Below are 16,296 nucleotides of genomic sequence, written 5' to 3'. Positions count from 1 at the left end.
TCATATATATATATATATATATATATATATATATATATATATATATATATATATATATATATATATATATGTATGTATGTATGTATGTATATATATGTATGTATGTATGTATGTATGTATGTATATGTATGTATGTATGTGCATGGTCGGAAGCTAATGACAAATTACTTAACAAGATTATTTGTTGGTATAGATATATAGATCTATGTATAGTGTGGAATGGAACACATAAAGCTTTGTTGGAATATGTTGAATTCTTGAACATCAATGATATTGAATTTGAGATCAACAGTTGATAGCAGTTCCTCTCGACTCAATTTTTCTTGATCTTGGAAAAAAAGATGGAGAACATACTCCACAGAAAAAAGGTAGCCTCTTATTCCATTCTCCATGGTAAGAGTTGTCATCCAAAAAAACTGAAACCTAGTATTCCGTATGGAGAAATGATAAGGGCCAAGAGGAATTGATTGAGGAGTGAAGATTTTCAAATTGAAGCATGTAATATGGGAGCACGGTTTTAAGAAAGAGGCCATACGAAACGAAGTATGATCAGGACATGTAGGCAAATGGTACATTGAGACAGACGAGATCTTCTAAAATCTAACAAAGACAAATCTGCTGATACTATTAGATTTATTGCCACATATAGTTTACAAGAAGATGCCATTTTAAAGATTTTTTTTTTACCATTCGTCTATTTTACAAGCCGATAATAATCTTCATATGGCAATAGGTGCTAATCCCCAGATAACATTTGCGAGAGCTAAATCACTAAAAGATCTCATATCACTGAGTATGCCTCCCAAAGAAATGGCCCCAGACAATTGACTAACTAAGAGAACGAGCAATAATGCATTTGCAAAGTGTAATAATTGCAAAATGTGTAAATATGCTTTAACGAAAGAGAAAGTGTTGTATGGCATTGAGTCCAAAAAGCATTGGACCATTACACAAAGGATTACTTGCTTTACAAAATTTGTAGTATATGCGATATGTCATGCAAACAAATGTATATTTGGTCAACAATTTGCAAACTCAAAATACATATTTTGTAACTCTATAGGGAAATTATAGGGCAGTTCTCAGTAAAGATGTCACTTATCCACTAGCAGAGAAGCATGGAAGTGATGCCTCTCTGATTCTGTTTTTTGCATTAGCCCATATACCTATACATAGAAGAAGCAATCGAGAGAGAACTGCGGCAGCTAGAATCCAGATTGATGGTGACATTCGACACCAAAAAACCTAGAGGTCATAATGCCGGAGAAAAATTGGCCATACATTAATTTGATGATTGATTGTATTGGAAAAACAGTTTAAAAGAATGGGAGACAAGACATCATTGCTATTATGATTAGACAATATTTCTAGCCACATGGGCGATGAAACACAATATATCCATAAAGGAATAACTCATAATATTGGTATTTAGCCCACTTTGGCGTTATATCAACATAGGTTTCCATGAAGTCAGTAATGACGATGAATGCAAACACTATAGGAATATGATTGTAGCACTTTAAAGCACAGAGAAACTTTAATTCCATTTTGAGGTAGGCTATTAGCCCACTTGGGCGTGATTTCTGAAACTAACCATACCCACAGCCAACAGCGGATTGATATCTACGGCTCGGCTGTTTACAATAAAGCTACCACCTCATTCGCTGGGCTGTACCAGAGAGGACTGACTAGGTCGCTGCCACGCAGTACACGCTGCTGTGGAGATATATAGAATATTGTTTGTCGTTTCACCATGGGGCAGAATTGTGAAAGTTATGCATTCCATTTAATCAATATAAAAAAACTCCTGGGACATATTTTCTGTGTCAGCTAACACATTAGCTTTTGTATAGAACTGACCATTTCAAACTGGTCGTCTCTATTTTACAGACTAAGGGGAGGTTACTTAAACTAAAATCACATGTCTAAACTGGGGATGGTAACCGAGATAAAAGATGCCCCGCATTACACTTCAGCAAATTTCACCTGAGGAAGTCCCCGAGCTAGGGACGTAACACGTGGCGGTTGTTTAAGTGTCCAAGGACAGTTCTTCAAGTTGTAAGTCCATGCTGACTTTTGTAATATAACAATTTGCACATGTGAGTTGCATTTTGCACAATAAATCAAATGTTTTTTAGCGTGTGACACCGGAAAGAATGCTCTTTATTTTGAGTAACATACTTGTGCTGAATTGTCAAGGAGGTGTAGGCAATAGCTGAAAGTTAGGAAGTTTTGCAAATTAAACTGTCTTCCTACGACATCCACTTAGGAATAAAAATTTTAAAAATTAAAAAATAATTTAAAAAAATGATATATATCACACCCAAATGTATGTTGCCTTTTAATAATATACTTAGAAATTATTTAAAATATGCATACAAAGACAATACATTTACTAAGAAAAATAGACTTAAGTTTTTTTAAGATGTATTTGGGAAAGAATTGTACAGTAAACATTTTCAAACGTGTTTAGTTTTTGTACAAATTTACATAAGGGTATTTAAAGACCATTTCATTTGAATATTGAAGTCAACTTTTCAATAATGTAAATCTTTGGAGGACGAACCACATTAGCAATGTTCTTTGGCATGGACTGCCCCTTGGAAGCGTACTTTTCTCAGTCCTTGCCTTTGCATGGTCAGCACAGTCAAAGTCGGATCTTTCACAGTGTCAAATTCCATCTGCTCTAATCTTGGCTTAGCCACCCATTGCTTTTTTCTTTTTGTAAACACCACGGTGTAACTAAGCATGCCAAAAGCACTTCCTGTTCTAGCTTGTTCCCTACCAATGTTCTCATTGTGAGCAAGTACAGCCTGCCTTGTTGTAGCTTCCATACCATCTATGCTGAAATGCAACCTTTTAGGCCAGTACTTCCGGCACATTATGCCCTTCAAATCTATAAGCATTTTGCAATTCCCTTGATTGCAGAAGTTCAATGGATTTCATGAAACCATGTTTCTCCAGCATGGGGTCTGGCATGGATTCACATGCTCATGAATATTCCCCGTCGTCAGGCTGGGAATCCTCGGTAAAGAAAAAATCAGTATCAGTTTCGTTTCTGATCTGTCTTTCGTAGCAATAACCAATCACTGGTCTCTGCGTCATACTGACCACAGCTAATGACTGCCCTCTACCTAAGCACCGCCTCTGGCAGCCATCTTCAGATTTTTACCGCACGTTCATGTGTTGGGATCCTCGTGCTATTGCTCTCGAGCGTTAGTGCTATTTTTTTCACGTTTTTCTCAAAAACTTCATTTTTTCGGTCAAAAGAGCCTCAAGCTCCACCGACTCTCCATCCGATCAACGGGGACCCGTGTCGGATTCGTCTACGCCCCTCAAGGGTGAAGATTTCGTCGAGCTACGCTTTTGGAGGACTCCAGAAGTTTCTCAGGCCCGGTCATGGCCCAGGAGAAGGGAAGCTCGACGCCCGGAAAGCTGTTCAGGGTCTGCCCTGGATGCCAGCTGCAGAACGTCTTCAAGGAGGACGAACACTCTTTTTGTCTTTACTGCCTACATGAGGACAAGACGCACGTGGAGAAGGACTGTGCGTTTTGCGGCATGTCGGAGCGGACCATGAAGGACCGCCATCAACGTCTCGCCAACTGGCTGGAAGGGAAGAGCCCGTCCGGCGAGAAGAAGAGGAAATCCGAGCGGTCTTCTAAGACCTTTGAGGACGCCCCGGCGACGGGGGTCCAACATAAGGCCAAGCACCGTGAGTCCGCTGGCACCGGGAGCGCCGAACGGTCGGGCTCTACGGGCGCCAGGCTGGGCGCACCCTCCCCGGCACCATCAACCACGAGCCAACGCTCTGGGTCGGGTAAGAGGAAGGCCGAGCACCCGGCGAGGCTCCTAGAGAGGCCCCGGTCGAGCTCGAAGGCGGAGGGGGAGCGAGGCACTGTCCCCCCCCCTCAAGGATAAGGCGGTGAGCGCACCGAAGGTGGTGAAGGCCTTAATCCATCCGGCCAAGCCCTCTATCGAGTCTGTCGCGGCGGCCCTGGCTCAGCCTGTGGAGGCTACGCCAGTGGTGGCGACCTCGGGGCTCAGAGTCTCCCTGCCACCTCGGAGGGAGTCCTCTTTTGTGCCCATCGATAGGACCCCCGTGAAACCCCCCGTGGGGAAGAAAAAGGGGGGGGGCAGGGCGTCGTCGTAGATTCGGCCTCAACCTCGGAGGAGGAGCTGGTCGAAGTCTTAAGCCACGGCCTCGGCGTGGAAGAAGACCGGCCCGTCGGGATGGATCCCGACGCAGGTGACGACGACATCGTCGAGGGTACCGACGGGGCCCCTGATCGCCCGTCGGATTCCCCTCTGCCAGCGCCGCGAGACAGCTCGGCGGCCATTTTGTTGGCTATACAGTCCTTATGCTCAGAGATAAGGACGAGACTACCGTTGCCGACGGAACCTCTCCCGTCGGGGGACCCAGAACCGGGACCTTCTGGGGTTCCCCCTACCAAGAAAAGAAGGATCCACCCTCCTCCTCCTTTTCAGCCGTCGCGCCCCTTCCAGTCCTCCTCCCCGTCCACCCGAGGGGATGATACGGGGACTGACACGGCAGCGACGGGTACGGACGACGAGGTTTACGACGAGGATGTACCGTCGTCGCCTCCCACCAGGGCTTCTCCGCCCGACGAGATTGGATCGTTCCACTCCATGATCGCCAGGGCATCCGAGCTTTTCCAACTCTGCCCTGAGGAGAAGAAGGAAGGTTTCCTTTATCAGCGGCGCAAGGCGAAGAGGAAGACGGTCCTCGCAGTGCCTCTATTGGACGACATTTGGGATGAGGGCCTCACCCTCCTCAAGAACCCTTCCACGACGCCAGCTAGGAGAGACCGGTACGAGAAAAAGTACCGGGTCCCGGACACGGCCCCCCTGTGCCTCCGGGCGCAGCCTACCCCGGACTCCATTGTCTCCGCGGCGGCCAGGAAAAAAGCGGGGGGGGGGGTGCGGCCTCCACATCGACTTCCCCACCGGACGGCGAGGGAAAGAAATTGGACGCTATGGGACGCAGAGTCATCTCGTCTGCAGCGACGACGATTAAAGCTGGCTATCGTGGCCCGATACGACAGGGAGCTCTGGTACAAACTGGCTCCCCTGCTGGACTTCTTGCCGGACGACAAGAGGGCAGAGGCCCTGGAGATCCTGCAGGAAGGTGAGGTGGCTTCGGACCACGCCATTACCGTTGCGACGGACATCGCCGACACTGGGTTCCGCCAGTTGGGCAACGGCGTTTGCCTTAGGCGGCGTGGATGGCTCAAGGCTACGGACTTCCGTCAAGACGTTCAGACCAAAGTCCTGGACATGCCCTTCGATGGGAACAACCTGTTTGGGAAAACAGTGGACGATTCCCTTCAGGCCATTAAAGCGGACACTGAGACGGCCCGGGCCCTTGGAGTTCTGCAACGACGACAGACGCCCTTTCGGAGCAGCGGGGGCAAGGGCGCCTCCAAAGGTTCCGGCGGCGGTTTCTCCTCCTACCGTCAAGCGGCCCGCTCGTCGTCTCAGGAGGCCTACAGAGGACGAGGCAAGTCTGGCGGACCCTGCCGTCGTCGCCAAGGACAAGGCGGCAAAGCCTCGTCGAAGCAGGATTGAACCGGCCGTGGGGTCGGGCCCCCACCGAAGCACCCCGGTGGGAGGCCGGCTGGCGAGCTTCGTCAGCGTGTGGGAGTCCATCTCCACCGACCGTTGGGTGCTGGACGCCTTGGCCCGGGGCCACGCGCTCGAGTTTCAAAGAACGTGTCCGTGCGTCCCCCCTGTGGCCAGGAAAGAACTGCACGTCCCTCAACTTCTCCTGGAGGTAAAGGCGATGCTCAGGAAGGGCGCCATCGAACTCGTCCCAAAGAGGCTTCGGGGCTCCGGAGTTTACTCGAGATACTTCCTCGTGAAGAAGAAGACTGGGGGATGGCGCCCCATCCTGGACCTGCGTCGTCTGAACAAGTTCATCAAGGCGCAAAAGTTCCGGATGGTCACCCTCCAGCACGTCCTGGGTCAGCTGGAGGAAGGAGACTTCCTGTCGTCGTTGGATTTGGAGGATGCCTACTTCCATATTCCCATCCTGAAGGGGCACCGAAAATTCCTCAGGTTTGTGGTCCAAGGGCGTCATTACCAGTTCAAAGCCCTCCCCTTCGGACTACGGTCGGCACCCAGGGTGTTCACCAAGTGCCTCGCACCGGTGGCGGCGCAGCTGCGCCGCGAAGGGATCCACGTCTACCCCTACCTGGACGACTGGCTCATCCGAGCCAAGACAAGGGAGCTCGCCGTGGTTCACACGGCAAGGACCGTCCAACTTCTCACGGACCTGGGTTTCTCCGTGAACTACGCCAAATCCCACCTGGTACCCGCGCAAGACGCTCTGTTTCTGGGAGCGAGGCTCAACAGTGTCCCTTCTGGCCTCCCCGTCGGAGGAGAGGACCAGGACCATCCTGGGCAAGGTGCAGCGGATGTTGGTGGCCGACGCGGCCAAGGTGAGGTCCATCAAGTCCCTCTTCGGAATGATGTCTTCCTGCATCTACCTCATTCCCATGTGCAGGCTCCGGATGCGCCCGTTGCAGGAGTTCCTGGACGCGCGCTGGATCCAAACGACGGGCAGCTTCGAGGAAAGGATCACACTCGACGAGAGTTTCCGACGAGCGATCCGGTGGTGGGGCACTCGCGCGCATCTGATGGCGGGCATGGACTTCCAGACCCCAGCCCACCAGGAGACAGTGACCACGGATGCCTCCCTGGAAGGGTGGGGAGCGCACACCGAAAATCTGCACGCAAGAGGCCTTTGGCTCCCGACGGAGAAATCCCTACATATCAACGTCCTGGAGCTCCGTGCAGTGTTTTGGGCCCTCAGGTCCTTCCTTCCGTCCCTCAAGGGCAAGGTGGTGAGGATCTTCACCGACAACACCACCACCATGTTTTACATCAGGTAACAGGGCGGAACCAGGTCCCCAGCACTGTCCAAGGAGGCACAGGACCTGTGGCATTGGGCAGTCGCCCAAGGGATGTTTCTGGTGCCGTTTCATCTGGCAGGGATAAAAAACAGTCGCCGACTCACTCAGCAGGGAGCTGCGCTCGTGCCACGAGTGGGAACTACGGCAGGATCTAGTGGATCGCCTCTTCCGACGGTGGGGCACTCCCCAGATCGACCTGTTCGCGACGGCGACGAACTCCAAGTGCCGGAGGTTCGCCAGCAGGTTTCCCCAGGCGAGGAGCATGGGCGATGCTTTCTCGTTCCCCTGGTAGGGCCTGTTCCTCTACGCGTTCCCTCCTTTGCCACTGCTAATCCGGCTCGTCAACCAGCTCAAGAGGTCACGGTGCAGGATGATCCTCGTCGCACCTGCGTGGCCGAGGCAGATATGGTTCCCGGACCTTCTGGACTTGTCAGCGTCCCCGCCAATCAAGCTGCCGGTGGACGCGGATCTGCTCTCCAGGGAAGGAGGCGCCATCCTCCACCACGACCCGAAATCGCTGAACTTGCAGGCCTGGCTCCTGCAGCGCTAGAGTTTGGAGGATACGACATACCGGCCGACTGCAGAGAGGTTCTTGCAAAGGCCAGGGCGTCCTCGACTCTTAAATGCTACGGACACAAATGGAAGAGGTTCTCTGTCTGGTGCCACGCACAGAAGATTAACCCTCTACGGATTACGGCTCCCCAAGTACTGCCGTACCTGCTGACGCTGGCCAAAGCTGGACTGGCACACGCGTCCATCAAGATTCATCTTGCTGCGATCTCCCGATACACCAGAACCATGGGGCGGACGTCCTTGTGGTCTCATCGTCTGGTGAAAGAGTTCATGAAGGGACTGTTCAGATCGTTCCCGCCGGTGAAGGCTCCGGCCCCGGGGTGGGAGCTCAACGTGGTGCTGACCAAGCTCATGGGACCTCCGTTCGAGCCTCTGCACTCGGCCCCGTTGAAGTTTCTGTTGTGGAAAACAGCGTTTCTTGTGGCCATCACCTCCGCACGACGGGTGGGAGAGATCCAGGCCCTTTCCTGCAAGGCCCCGTACTTGACTTTTCACGACACGAGGGTAGTGCTCAGGACGCACCCCTCCTTCATGCCCAAGGTACCGTCGGACTTCCACCTCAACGAACCCTTGGTGTTGCCTGTATTCTTCCCGTCGCCTTCGTCGCCGGCTGAGAGGACTTTGCACTCGCTGGATGTGGCTAGAGTGCTGAAGTTCTACGTAGACCGCACAGTGTTTTCGGAAGACGTCACAACTCTTTGTGAACTTTGGACCTGTCAATCAGGGGAAAGCTCTCTCGAAGGCTTCCATTTCCAGATGGCTCTCCGGCTGTATCATGTACTGTCACCGGTTGGCAAACCGACCGCTGCCTGGCCGTCCGAGAGCCCATTCCACCAGAGCGATCGCAGCTACCACGGCGTTCCTATCTGGTGTGCCCCTGCTGGACATATGCAGGGCTGCTACGTGGAGGTCGACGCACACCTTCACGAAATTCTACTGCGTCGACCGGGATTCCAGGGAGGAGTCCAGGGTCGGCCAAGCAGTGCTGCGCAACCTGTTCGCCTGAGGTGAGCCTGGTGAGGAGGTAAGATGCTTAATGTTGAGTTTGATGTGATGCTTAATGTTGAGCCTTTGCCACCTCCCGTGGTTGTGCATGTGTGTACTGCTATGTATTCTTTATTCATGAGCATGTGAATCCATGCCAGACCCCATGCTGGAGAAGGAACAAGTTACTTACCTGTAACTGTTGTTCTCCAGCATGGGTCTGGCATGGATTCACATGCGAACCCTCCCGCCTACCCCTCTGCGGCTCTTCACTTGGTCATACTGCCACTTCACGTGCTTCCAAATCTGAAGATGGCTGCCAGAGGCGGTGCTTAGGTAGAGGGCAGTCATTGGCTGTGGTCAGTATGACGCAGAGACCAGTGATTGGTTATTGCTACGAAAGACAGATCAGAAACGAAACTGATACTGATTTTTTCTTTACCGAGGATTCCCAGCCTGACGACGGGGAATATTCATGAGCATGTGAATCCATGCCAGACCCATGCTGGAGTACAACAGTTACAGGTAAGTAACTTGTTCCTTCTCACCATGATGGACAGGAGGATAGCTCTGTGGCAACGCACGGGTCTTGGAAGCAAGACCACGCTGAGCAAACACAGGTTTGAATCCTGGACCTGCACCCGAAAGAGAAAAAGAGCGCGTTAAGCGCCTAGTTAAATACGGGTTATGTGCGCTGTAAATTAATGCAAAAAATAAATAAAAATAAAATGGAACTCACTATTTTTTGGATGGCCATGCCCTGGAAGTGGTAAGTGCAGTACATGGCCCAACATCCAGGACTGTTGCACTGTCCCTCACAGCAAGCCTGACCCCTTTGCCTGAGAGACCATTGTCTATTGATATCTTTTCAATGTTTCAGACCTGAGCTGTAGTGGAGATCAGGGTGGAGATCAGGAACTGTCTGATATTTGTAGTATGCAGTTTTAGCAATGAACTCCAGTCCTACAAATGTACAGAAACTTGATAAACGTTAAACCACTGAATATTGGAGCAGAAGAACAAAGTTTGTTTCCAGCTGGTACTCTTCTAAGAGTGGGTTGCGCGGACCATGAAAATGTGTATGGTCATGCAACAGCTCCCCTTGATCTTCAGGTTGGTGTTTTTAACTGCTGCAGAGAACTTCCCCACAAATCCTACTGTGTATCATTTAGTCACATTTAATCATTCATATATAACTTGTAGCAGGCAGCTGTCAAATACAATGTATTTCGGTTCCCTCAATAGCCAATCGTCCTGCAATACAGTGGTTTGAGATTCTGTGGTAGTGGATAAGTCTGCCGCAAAACCCATGGTGAAGTTCGGGTCATGCACATAGTCATTAATTCAGAAGATGCTTCTGTGATTTCGATCTGTGATAGTTCAGGGTTTTCCAAAGGTTTTGGGGAAACTGGCAACATTGTCTTTCTTTGACAGAAATAGTTTCAAAGGCGTGGATTGGGTGGGAGGATCGACGAGCAATGATGAAGCATCCTCTGTGTTGTCAGTCAGTTCTGGTGGAAGTTGCGGGCTCACTGGTGATATTCAGTTCAAATTCTGGCCACTACACATCGGCAACCCCATTTGCAACCTCAAAGGTTAGTTGCTCCAAGGTTTAGAATTAATCTTAACAGCTGACATTGCTCTGGTCAACCCCACAGACCATCGTTCTTCGCCTGCTAAGCCATTACAAAATGGGGAAAGACCATATGCAAATCAGGCTTTCTGCCATCGCAAAAGGGGCAGTCCAGCCCAAACTGCTAGGTCGCATCCCTTTTGCACGAGAACACAAGCATCCCAAGACATGTTTCAGCCTCGTTGCATCCCCTTTGCTGTCATCGAGGGAAACCGAGATGACCATTCTATATCAACATCGGTCTTTAGCTTCCCCAATAAGTAAGTGACCCTTCTACTCCCAAGAATTATCAGTACATTCAACGGGAAACCGATTGAGGTGGTTTGACAGGGGTGGGCGAACCTTGACAAATAAATTGTATAGCGAAACTAAAGATCTTTCCGCTCGTCATCTCTCAGAATATTGTTACCCTAGAGGTTTTGTCAAATTTCTTTGGGATCTCAATCCCCTGGTCGACCGTTCTCCTAAACATCTGAACCATAACCATTTCTTTGATATACAAATCGAGGAGCAAAAATGTCTTATAAGACACCAGAGGTCCTCATTAAAAAAAAAAAAAATCTGTAAGAGATCCCCAGGAATATATGGGAAAACTGAAAGTATTAAGTAACAGCTATAGAAATTGGTTGCGGTCACATGTTTATGATCAAACAGAGAGAGGGGGAAGAAATGTTTAGCCACCTGTGCCAGAAACAGTAGAAACTTCTGGACTATGGTCAACTCAATGCAGACTTCAACTAACCATACACAAGACAGTATAAACCAGGAACACATTTGGATAGATCATTTCTCCGAAGTTTATGGTCCCTCAGATAGACAGGAACCCATAGTGGAAACAAGCTCAAACTGGCTGCTTAATTTTACAAGCGAAGATATTGAAGCTCTGATGAAGAAATTGTTAGTGTCCTGGGCGCCGGTCCAAATGGATTGAGTAATGCTACCTTGAAGCTAAACCCGGCCCTCTGGGCAAGAGGCTTAAATGTCTTGTTGATAATCTAATTGGCACTTAAATCCCTGAGTCGTGGAGAAATTCCATTACAATTCCCATCTATATAAGAGGAGATCACCTGGCGGCAGCAAACTTTAGACCAATTTCACTCTTGGACGCAGATGGTAAAATCTTTTGAGGTCTAATATTTGCTGAGCTGGAGAAATGGGTGGAGAATAAAGGCCTCATTCCATAGCAACAAACTGGATTCAGGAGGAGATTGTCAACCTCACTGAACCCTATTATTCTCATCTGTCTCAGTATAGATTCTCTCCTAAAGGGTGGTACTCCCCTATTCGGAGCCTGGGTAAATCTCTCCCAGGCTTTTGATACTATCAATAGGAATTGACTCTGGAGGAAATTAAAGAACTGGGGCCTGCCTGATAATTTACTGTCCATCCTAATAGAGCTGCACCAGAGGTCCTTGTTAAGAGTAAGAACATCTAGATCAGGGACTCTTTCCCAACCAGTAGCCATAGAGGGAGGTGTACGTCAAGGTTGTTTGATTGCCCAGTTCTTATCACATCTGTTTCACTGGTTGAGGGAGATTGGTTTGGTTGGTCCTAAAATTGGTGACACTAAAATAAATTGGTTAGCCTATGCAGTCGATATTGTGGTCCTAGACTATACTCAATTCGACTACATCTACTAACGGCTCAAGCCGAATGCGCATTAGAAAACAACCTAAAAATAAACCCAAGTAAATCAAAAATAATTAAACATCCATTAAGGAAATTGAAATCTTTCATCTGGCAATTGGTTAAGTTATCAATACCAGTTTCTAATGAAGTCCCCTATTTGGGGGTCTCAAATTACATCTTTTTCAACCAAAGCCCATTAACTCTCGACCATTGTTCTAATAATCATGAATTTAGGCTCCCAGATGTAGAAAATCCACACACACAGTATTGTAAGTTCTCGATTCTTCCTGTCTTGAGGTTTTATATTGGAAAGGTGCTACCGATTATTCTGTTTGGCCTAGACTCCAATTTTCAAGCCTTTGATATTTATTGGGAAAAAATCGAAGGGAAAATTTGGATAACTATTACATTTCCAAACTGTATACCCATGGCATGTATACAATAGAAATATAGTCTGATTTCATTGGCCGGATGGATTGGTAATGGATTTCCTCGGATAGGCTAATATCTGATCCTCTGAAATTTGAGGGTGTGGCAGTGTCAATGCATAGCTCGAATAATCTGTTTTTGACCAACTTAAGATCTAAATGTAATGAAATATTGCTGCAAGCAGACAGTGACATTGATACTCTGCTACTCAATCCATTAAAAACAAAGGAATCCATGAAACGTGTGGATTGGATAAGAACCATAGAAAAAATGAGATCAGCAAAGCGCTCTCCATCCATTACATTAACAGATAATCCTAGATCGTTTTTGCCTTCTTACCTAAAGGAATCCTCAGACCCTAAAATTCAGACGGAATTTCTAAGATTCAGACTAAATCTTTTGTCAACCCTGGAAATCCTGCACACTAGAGACAAAGAAAAATATCCGACAAATATTTGTGACGGATGTGATGAAATGGACAAACAGCTCACCATCTTTTAGTGAAGTGCTCAGGGACATGGGCTCAGACTCCAAAGATTTGTACATGACCCTCTATCTCTTGGCTCTGTTCTTGCAAAGATTAGCATCAGGAAATGAAACTTTCCTTACAGCTTAGGTGGTCGTTCTCGTCAAAGAACTTAATATTACTGGAAATAAGGGAGACAAAATTGTGAGTGATTAGGAAGGACTAATATCTTCCTTGAAAAAAGTGAATTTCCTGGTTTTCTTTCCATTTTAAATTACTGTGACATGATGTAAATTATGTTGAACTTGGTTCTCTTTTGTTATTTTTTTTTTCTTTTTTAATGTGTTAATTTGTTTCTTGGCTAATTGCACAATAAATAATAAAGTCACCCTCGCTGGGCCTTATCAGTGAGGAGTAGGTTGGTTCTCTAGACCCAGCAGGCACGGGGACCCAGGTCTTGGCATACCCGTCCCACTCGGGCTGACTACAGCAAAACAAAAGGTGATGGCTGGAAGGTCTAGAATTAATGTTCACCTTTGGCAATGCTCTGGTCAACCCCTCCTCCCCCTCCACCTCCACCAGACCATCGTTCTGTCTGCCTAGCCATTACAAAAGGGGAAAGCAGATGGTCTGGAGGGTTGCCTAGAGCAATGCCAGAGGTTAAGATTCATAATGAACCTTCCAGCCATCAACCCATTTGATTTACACAAATATGCAATATTATTATTTTCATTTCTTGCACTATAAGTCCAGCAACAGTATATTGATATTTTATTTCTATTGCGCTCGTACACAAGTGTTTCAGAGTGTGACGAGGCAAGGGAGGGGAACAGGGGAAGAACAAAACAATCTTACTAGGCCCAGTGACATTGAGAACGCGCAAGTGCATGGGAAAGGGGGAGGGGAAAAGTGCATGGAGGGGGGAAGAAGTGGAGAGTGCAGAGCAAAAGAGATACAGATAAATAATAAATAGTAAAGGCAACAAACAGTGGTAGTGCAGCCAGCAATTGGCAAGTGCTGGGTTTAAGGCAGCAGACAGGGTAGGTCTGATACGTTCAGGAAGAAAAAGGGGGGGATTGTATGGGTACAGATACAGACTCCAGTGCAAGGGATGGCCCCGAGGCAGTGCGTGAGGGTGGCAGGCTGAGCAGGCACCTGGGCCCGGTGGACAGAGGGTGGCCAGGTGCACAGTGCCAAGAGAGCAGACCAGCAGGGGACAGGGGGAACGAAGGCAGAAGCGAAGACGAAGGTCTCGAGGTGCTTCTGTAGATTGTTCTACTCAAGTTTTAGAGTGGCAGGGAAGCTGCTCCAGAGGGAGGTCCCAGCCGAAGACTGAGATCTACCCCCAGCTCGTTTCTTTGAAAAACGACTGACCCTAAGGGAGTTAGAGGTAGACCTACATGGAACATTTGGGGAATAAAAGATACCATGTAATTGATCTACAATCACACTTTTTGGAATGGATTACTATCACTGGTGCACGTAAGAAGGTGAATGACACTACTACATTGATTGCATGCGTTCATATTTGTCAACCGTTATCCAAATCTTGTCATAACATATTTATTTCGAAAAGAGTTTTTTTTTTATGGGACACTCATGTACTGAGTGCCCTCTCTAATGGTTTTTAACGTTTTAAGCAGATGAGAAGGAAGCATGAACAAATTGGGAATCACTCCCCTCTGTGCTCACCAATTGAGATGGGGTTTGTTTTCTCTATCCTTCACTCTACATAGTCAGCCCACCAGCATACCCTAGGGATAGAAAAATGCAGCCAGGGCCAGTTGGCATTGGTTGGAGGGATAGAATACAAGACAAATGAACCCATGGACCGATACTTCGATTGTGTGAATTTTTATTTTGGTGCTGCCCTTAAACACTGGGCTGGTGCTCTGGAGAGTTGCTGCCGCATCTTGTATGATGGTACTCTTAATGCAGTATTGTGCTGACTCTAGCCACTCCTAGATTGCACTTCGTTGAAAAGTACAATAAATCAATTTTATGTCCTAGGATTATAGGAGCCAAGGGTACTTGAATCGGCAAGTTGGTATTTCTATTTAATGTTCATAAATATTTTTCATATGTGGAATGTGGTCTGATTTTCTTCACTTTTTTTTTTTTAGGAGGATTATTACCTTACGCCATACCTGAAGGAGGTTATTCGTGAAAGGAAAGAACGGCAAGAATGGGACAAAAAATAATACACTAATGCAAGAAATCTGTTTTTCAGACTCTCTAATTAAATATGCTGTACATTTTCTGTAATAGATATTTGGTTGTCCGCAGTCACGTTTTCTTTCATTTTAAACAAATGACCGAAATTAAAACTGCTTGCAGCTTCAACATGTGAAATAAATATTACTTATTCCTTCAGCTGTTTAATTTTATATGTATTTGCTCAGGCAAACAGTATACACAAATGTAAAGGTACTTTGGTGACTTGTTTTAAACTGCCATGTTCATAAGGATTTTGACAGTATTTTGTTGTGCTTTGTTTTTTCATCTTGTTTTTTGATTTGAGTGATTTACCCCAATTTTCCTATTCTGCGTTTCATAAATTAAATTTATGCTGAAGTCTTTGGGGAGGGAATTGGCACTAGTTGAGTAATATTTGGCTACTAACACTTTCCTGATTTTCTGCGCGTGATACAACTACAGGCTGTTTTGTTACTGTTAATGCAATCTGCCATATGGGGAACACAGATTCCGGTAGCATGGATTTTCCTGCATCCACTTGGTGATAGCAAGTCTAGTGATGAAGGATTCATCGTTTAGAAGTCTAGCAACTCGGCATAAAACGTGTACACTTGTACCTTCTTTTCTAGGCACTAAAATGATAAATCTCACTCGCTGGTAGACGGAAGTGTTGTCTGCTGCCCATAAAGGGGGTAGTTCAAGACTAGCATTCTGCTCTGTCTTTGGAACAATTCCACATGTATTTGTGGTTTAGGATACAGAATAAAAGTTCCTGAACTCGCCACTACCATTTAACGGACATCCACATTCAGACAAATTGCTAGTTGCAAAAGTAAACCCAGTGGATGTTTACTGCAGGTATGCTACTAAAAGACCCAAGCCAGAATTCTTCCCTGGTGTAGTGCAGCAACTCCCAGGTGAGTTAAGACGAGCTCACTATTGCAAGCCTAGACCGTGACATTTGGGCTCCTTTTTAGCCGTATACCTTTCAACATAGGATGTATTTCATGGTTGAAGTCACCCTAGAGGATTACATCTGGGGCATCATGCACACAGACTGTAAGAGCTATTGGTGAAGTAGAGGCTTGATGGTCAAGGGCACATTTCTACTTCCTGAAAGAAAAACCGTCCCATACCTAGTATCCACAAAAGTCTATGCGCAGTTTCTGCTGACACAAATGCAGTGCTCCTCCAGGCACAGAGGAGTGTCCCTGGTCACGTGACTAGCTCAGCGTCCTCTAGCGTTTCGCACCAAACTTTCACTAGTTATGGGTTGCCTCCGTGCACTGCTTTTCAACTCTGCTTAGAGGAGTGTACCTGGTAACTTAAAAAAAAAAAAAAAAACTTTATTCAAGTAGATTCATATCATAACAAGAAAAAGAATTGACAGCATAATACATTGGTTGATGCGGTAATATTGTACATATCACTATAGCAGGCACTATTGAAGACCA

The 16,296-nt window shown here is 47.0% G+C and overlaps 1 protein-coding gene across 1 annotated transcript in view; it reads left to right on the top strand.

The window, feature by feature from the left end:
- The window catches only part of UQCRB (ubiquinol-cytochrome c reductase binding protein), a 126,667-nt gene extending 111,648 nt beyond the window's left edge, over window positions 1–15,019 (top strand). The window contains exon 4 of the mRNA XM_069621397.1: window positions 14,770–15,019. Coding sequence (XP_069477498.1) covers window positions 14,770–14,847 — 78 coding nt within the window. The 3' untranslated portion in view covers window positions 14,848–15,019. The remainder of the gene's footprint in view (window positions 1–14,769) is intronic.
- Window positions 15,020–16,296: the final 1,277 nt, after the last annotated feature.

The sequence above is a fragment of the Ambystoma mexicanum genome, chromosome 5q, assembly GCF_040938575.1.
Source record: "Ambystoma mexicanum isolate Mex_15411 chromosome 5q, UKY_AmexF1_1, whole genome shotgun sequence".
NCBI lineage: Eukaryota > Metazoa > Chordata > Amphibia > Caudata > Ambystomatidae > Ambystoma > Ambystoma mexicanum.
The sequence above is the reverse complement of the archived record's forward strand: the minus strand, read 5'-3'. Positions and strand labels throughout refer to the sequence as shown.